General features: G+C 47.0%; 1 protein-coding gene across 10 annotated transcripts in view; it reads right to left on the bottom strand.

Annotated features, from left to right (window-relative positions):
- Positions 1 to 1,582: 1,582 nt before the first annotated feature.
- Positions 1,583 to 6,000, bottom strand: part of FAT3 (FAT atypical cadherin 3) — a 460,237-nt gene continuing 455,819 nt past the window's right edge. For 5 of the 10 annotated variants that reach the window (XM_082218933.1, XM_082218938.1, XM_082218937.1 and 2 more), the window contains 2 exons: positions 4,225 to 4,260; positions 1,583 to 3,528 (listed from right to left, as the gene is read on the bottom strand). In XM_082218933.1, the coding sequence (XP_082075059.1) occupies positions 2,903 to 3,528; positions 4,225 to 4,260 (662 nt within the window). In that variant the 3' untranslated portion in view covers positions 1,583 to 2,902. Of the gene's footprint in view, positions 3,529 to 4,224; positions 4,261 to 4,652; positions 4,729 to 6,000 lie in introns of all 10 variants that reach the window. The other 5 variants (XM_082218936.1, XM_082218939.1, XM_082218941.1 and 2 more) reach the window with 2 other exon arrangements.

Here is a 6,000-nt window from a genome sequence, read left to right as displayed (position 1 = left end):
CCACAGAGGGGAGGGCAGCTTAGGATGTCCAAGAATGGAAGATATTCCCTGCTCAGGAGCCAAAGCTCCCACCATGCTGCTAACGTTAGGCAGCGTTAGAGTCCTTTGTGCGGAAGACTTGTAAAAAACAGGCGGGGGACACACCAAGTGCAGGGAATAGCGACGTTTATCTTCTTGCTTGTGCATTAAGGGGTTCCCGCTTTTCAATTTATTTCCCTGTGTGACCCTGTTGATATGTTGCAGTAAAAATAAAAAATAAACCTAGATATTGAGCGCCCTTGGGAAACATGAGCTGGAATGCACCCTCTGTGAAGTGTAAACCAGGTAGGGATTATTTCGCAATTACTTCGTGGTGGGGGACAGATGTCACTGGTTCAGTCGAAGAAAGGTTCAAAGTTCACGCGTGCAATAGCTGAAGCGACCCAACGCATACTGGGTGAGAACTACAGCAGAACACCTCACTGCCCATCCCACTATTGAAAAAGGAAGTTAAATTCTCCTGTCCCACCAGGACAGTTCACATACACACATATCAGCGAGCTTCTCCATTGAGGAAGCACCTCTGAGTCAGCAGACCCTTTTGGCCAGTGTTGGCCGCCCCTCGCTTGGAAGAACTGGTTTGAGTTTGGGAGACAAATTTGTTATTTAGCTTCTTCTTCACAACTGGCAGACAGGAAGTTCAAGTAATATCGCTTCCCCACCCACCGACCCTCCCAGAAAACACATCGGAGGTGGAAGGACTGAGAAAGCAAAGGTATCACAAATTTGTTACGTCCATGATATTCTTGAGGGGAAACCAAGAAAAATGTCCATTAATTTAACAGGAAGTATGGACAGGCCTATATTTATCAAAATATTCATATGGGTGATATATTTGCCTTGGCTCAAAACCCATTTTTAACAGATGTCTCAGTGCTCTATCCAGAATGTTTGCTGCGGTACAAATCTTTGCGATGATGCTCTTAAGAGAATGAGGGGAAAGGGGCAGTAAACATTGAATTACGAGCTCCACGATGTGGATTTCAGAGTCCCTTTGCTATTAAAAGTGTTACATGGCGGTTGTGTTGTTTATTCCTTCTTGTTGCTTTTAACCATTTTGACTGCTGGGTGGCAGCTTATGAACAGTATTTCTCGTGGCAGAAAGAACTGGCTGCTGATTAGCTTAATGAAAGCTGAAACGATTAAATTCGGTTCAGTCAGCAGAAAAGAAGAAAGGAAAAAAAACCCAGTTCATGGAAGGGAAGCACTGGGAACACTCATTTAACGTCGTGTTGACAGGGAACTTGGATAAGGCAGGGGGCATGAAAAACCTGTTAGGGCATCTATTCATCCGTGACTCCACTCCAGGGGGAATGGTTTATTCGTTCCGTACCCTTCCTGGCTGGCTGAATTCTCTTAGTAAAGGGAGAGTGGCTTCCCCTCCCACCTTTAAACTGTAAATAGGCAAAATAAAATAAATAAAAATTATTTTAAGAGACAGCAACCCCTTTCCCTTTTTTGCAGCATTAAAACCGGGGATGCAAATATGGCTGGGGAACACTTCCCCAGACCGCCACAATTTTCTAGTTTGTTTTTTTTAAAAGAGAGCACGTGGATGAACAAAAAGTGGTGATGAATCCCAAAAAGCCTACAGTGGGCCGTGAGGGACCGAACACACCAAAATAAATAAGTAAGTAAAAATAGTGTGGATGCCTTGGGAGTTTTTTTGCACAGACCACGTGTGGGATTCAGAAGCAGCTCCTCAGCAGAGTTCCTGGAAGAACGCCGGTCTGCAAATCCTGCGTCCTTGGAGCGCCTCTCAGCAGAGTGGCCAAGTGCGAAGGAGAGCAGGGCTCCTGAATCCTTTCACTGCTGTGCAGTGGCTGGAGTTTTTCTGCAGCTCCTGCTTACTCCTGCAAGACGAGCTGCCCCAATCCTCCTCCTTTCCTGGAACTACAGGATGGTCAGTATGGTCTTAAGTACATTTCATGCTCATTTGACAAGATCAAGGCACCGACTGCTACTAAGGAGTTGGTCTGGCAGTGTGTTAGCTCACCATCGTGCACAAGCCGAGGCACAGTGACCCACTGGATTCAACTGAGAGCATGCAGTGATTGTTGCAGATTCCACATGGTTTGCAGCAGATGGGATGCCCTGCCACTCAGTGTCTCAAGATGGTGCCAAAGTATCTCTCAATCCCTCTTGCTTTGGGGCTGGAGGAATAACTATGACCAGCAGATCAGATCCACTGAAATTAACAGACACAGCTAACTTAGATGCTTAAGTCTACCCTGTGTGGGGCTAAAACTGGAAACAACTCTTAGAATACAAACACAGTCACTTTAACTACATCCATAACATGGCAGAAAGGGATCTTATTATGGACTGTTGGTTTGGAAAGGATGTCCCTTTCCCCTCCTTAAAATTCAGATTTACTTTGTGCAGCAGCAGCAGCAGCCTTGGCACCTAATTCACCCTTATTTCTCACTTCACCCAAGTTTGACCCATGCAGCCACAGTTCTAGGACCCAGGAAATGAGGTCCAGCTTTTCGTGAATACTGCAAGTGCTTCAGCCTTGTAACACTTTTAATAGCGTGATCCCCCACAAAGCTGGTTGGAGGAGAATTCACTCTGCCACCACACAACGGGGAACCTCTATGCTTGGCAACAAACAACCAATGTCAACTCCAAGGGATCGAGAGCCTTTTCCAGCTACCAATTTTGGGAGGCAACCATTTGCTCTCTCCTTGCACATGGTCACCACGGATTTCTCGACAGGGTTAAAAATGGGTTATGCTATATTTCCACTTTGCCCCATATACAGATCTATTTATTTTTTTTCTCAGTGAAAAGAAAGCCTTCTTGACAGTTAATGCTATGAATGGGACCAAATGACAGAAACAACGTCAACAAAGAGGCTCCTTCACACTTGGGTCTGGTGGTGGGTCTCCACAAATGGAATGTGAACGTGGTGGTGGTCAAGGTGCAGCTCCTCAATGCTTTCATAGTCACTCATGGCCACCTCAGAGTCATCAAAGCCACAGCCCATAGAAACGTCAGACGACGATGCGTCCAGGGAATTGTGTAAGGACAAGGGTTTCTTGGCCAGGCTATTGTTCTCTGCGTTTGGTCCTGGGCCAACGCCAAAAGTACTAAACTCGTTCCCAGTCTGAGACCCGCCGTTGTCCATCTCGTTGGGGAATTGGTGGGGAGGGAGGTACTGGCTCGGGTGGAACTGTGGCCGTCGCCTGCAATCCGGGCTAAGTGTGCCAGCCATGGAGACCGGCTGGGATGAAGGAAGGGCTTCGTATTGGTCTGGGTAATCCTCCGGGAGGGGAGGCGGCAACTGGTCCTGGTTTAAAAACTCCTCATCCTGTGGCGGAGGGTAGTCGCTGTCAATATCGTAGCCGCCAAGGTAGTAGTCTGTTTCCAGCTCCCTTGTGCTCCCGTGATGCACTGAGCTGCCATCTGTTGTCTCATAATTGGGCACCTCCTCAATGTCAGATAGTCGAGCGCTCGGCATCCAATCAGAGGTGTCCCAGTGATAAGCTGTGGAAGGAAGCAAACCCACAGTGAATGGGGAGGGAGGCGTTAAGTCTTGGAAGAGAGGCAGTCAATGGCATGCACTCGGCATGAAACAAATCCCCACTGCGTCCGAGCATAATGAAGCTGTATATGCAAAAAAAATAGCTGGCATGCATCACCGTTGTTTTGCTTTTTTAAACCCTGGCCAACCATGCTTTGGCCCAAGTGGAGAGAAGCGATATAACGTCACGACGACAACCAATGCAACACAGCCAAGTTTATGTTAGAAAGGAAGAGTCTGAGAAATAAGTAAAAAATGCTGAAAACCCAACACAAGGTTCCACGCATGGGAGGTGAGCATCAAACTGTTAGCGCAGAACGCAAATATATACATTAATAGAAGTCAGCATGCTCTTGCTGCTGCATTCTTTTCCAAGATCTTGGTCTGGGGAGGGAAAGCAAAATTACACAGGCACACAAAATAAATAGGCAGAGATGAAAAAGAACCAACAAATCCCTGGAAGAAAAATGAAAACAAAATTCCACCCCACCCCTGCCTTGGGCACCCAAAATATATACATGCTCAGACATGCAGAACATGGGCATAGCATGATCTAAAAGGTGAAGGCCGAACTGAGTGTATTAGTAATGTGTTAAAACTCCGGCCTTTGGGACCCCCCTCCACATTCCCACGAATTTCAGCAGGCAGGTATGCGTCACCTCTGTTGTAGTTCTGTCCTTGATCCATATCAGTCACTGTTAAATACAAAGTGGGAGAAAAAGCAACACTGGAAACTCTCAGGCCTGCACATTGCAGAAAAATCTCATATTGCTTCTAAAACACATCTGACTTAAAAGTATTATGAAAAGCGCTTTTAAGCAAAGCTTCAGTTTAAGGTTTATCTTTTTAAAAAGCAAATAAATCTGATTTTCCTAGGCAGAAGTCAATCGACACAATCGCTTTACGTCTAATCATTACGACTATAGTTATCTGAATCAAACATGCAAAGCTGACTCAAGCACATAGCTTTAACACAAACAAAAAAACCCTATGCAGTTTCCCCCCCTCTCTCGCTCTCTTAAAATTTGCGAAGTATGCTTTATCTCTCTCTTGCTCACTGTGAAACAGAAAAAAAATAAGAATCTACCATTCTCAGGGCCGGTTCAAACAAATCTGGGCCCAAGTACGCTCAGATACCACGGTGAGAGGCACGGTATAACAACCTGAACAGAACAGAATAGAAAGGCAGTCAATTGGGCCACCGGAAGCAAATACGACAGAGCCCTCTCCTAGCTAGAAAGAGGAGACTTTCCATATGGAGCGTGGAACGAGGCCGGGGGAAGCAAACAGCCTGGGTTCCTTCTCTGCCTTTATCTTAGGGTCTGCTAAGGATAAGCCACCATGGTGGGGTGCTGCTGTGCTCCCAACACCAAAGTCACTGTTACTTACTGGGATGGAGCAAGGCAGGTGGCAGCAACCTCAGGGCCATGCAGGCACTTTGGCGGAGCCAATCCCTTGCTTCCACTGGTGCATCCACACTGTGCCAACTTTCCTGCCACCCCAGTAAGTGGTAGGGTGTGAGGGAGGTCCCCAGAATCCACCCCACTATCTTGGTGGCTCCAAATACCAAGCCCGACTGCTGGCCCAGGTTGTTGTTATCTAGCCTTAGGGCTCATGCAGACTTCCTTTTGCACCACACATCCCAGGCACTTGAAAGCTCTGTGTCTGGGAGGTTTGTTTTTGTTTGTCCCCATGCTTTACCCAGGAAAACCTTGAATAGGAGCAAACGGCAATCCGCAGAAAAGCCGACTGCTGTTCGCTCTGCTTCAGTGGTAAAAGGTGGGTTTTCCCAGGGAAAGCACTGGGACAAAAAACCAAAGACACAGCTTGGAAACAAGAGCTCTAAAGCCCAGGTGTATGCCTAGAAACATGGACGAAAAGAAGACTGGATGAGCCCATAGTAGCAGATTGCATCTCTCCAGGCTTTCTTTCAGGCAGTGGTCTTTCTTAGCCTACCTAGAGGTGGCAGGGATTGAACCTGGGACCTTTCACATTCAAACTACGTTTCCGAGCACAATTCAAAGTGTTGGTGCTGACCTTTAAAGCCCTAAACGGCCTCGGTCCAGTATGTCTGAAGGAGCGTCTCCATCCCCATCGTTCTACCCGGACACTGAGGTCCAGCGCCAAGGGATCTCTGGCGGTTCCCTCGCTGCGAGAAGCCAAGTTACAGGGAACCAGGCAGAAGGCCTTCTCGGTAGTGGCGCCTGCCCTGTGGAACGCCCTCCCACCAGATGTCAAAGAGAAGAACAACTATCTGACTTTAGGAACACATCTGAAGGCAGCCCTGTTTAGGGAAGCTTTTAATGTTTGATGCATTACTGTATTTTAATATTTTGTTTGAAGCCACCCAGAGTGGCTGGGGAAGCCCAGCCAGATGGGCGGGGTATAAATAATAAATTATTATTATTATTAGCTTGTTCTGTACTGCTGAGTTG

Source organism: Podarcis vaucheri (assembly GCF_965113315.1).
Source record: "Podarcis vaucheri genome assembly, chromosome: 4".
Taxonomy (NCBI): domain Eukaryota; kingdom Metazoa; phylum Chordata; class Lepidosauria; order Squamata; family Lacertidae; genus Podarcis; species Podarcis vaucheri.
Note: the sequence above shows the minus strand (reverse complement) of the source record. Positions and strands in the feature narration are given on the sequence as shown.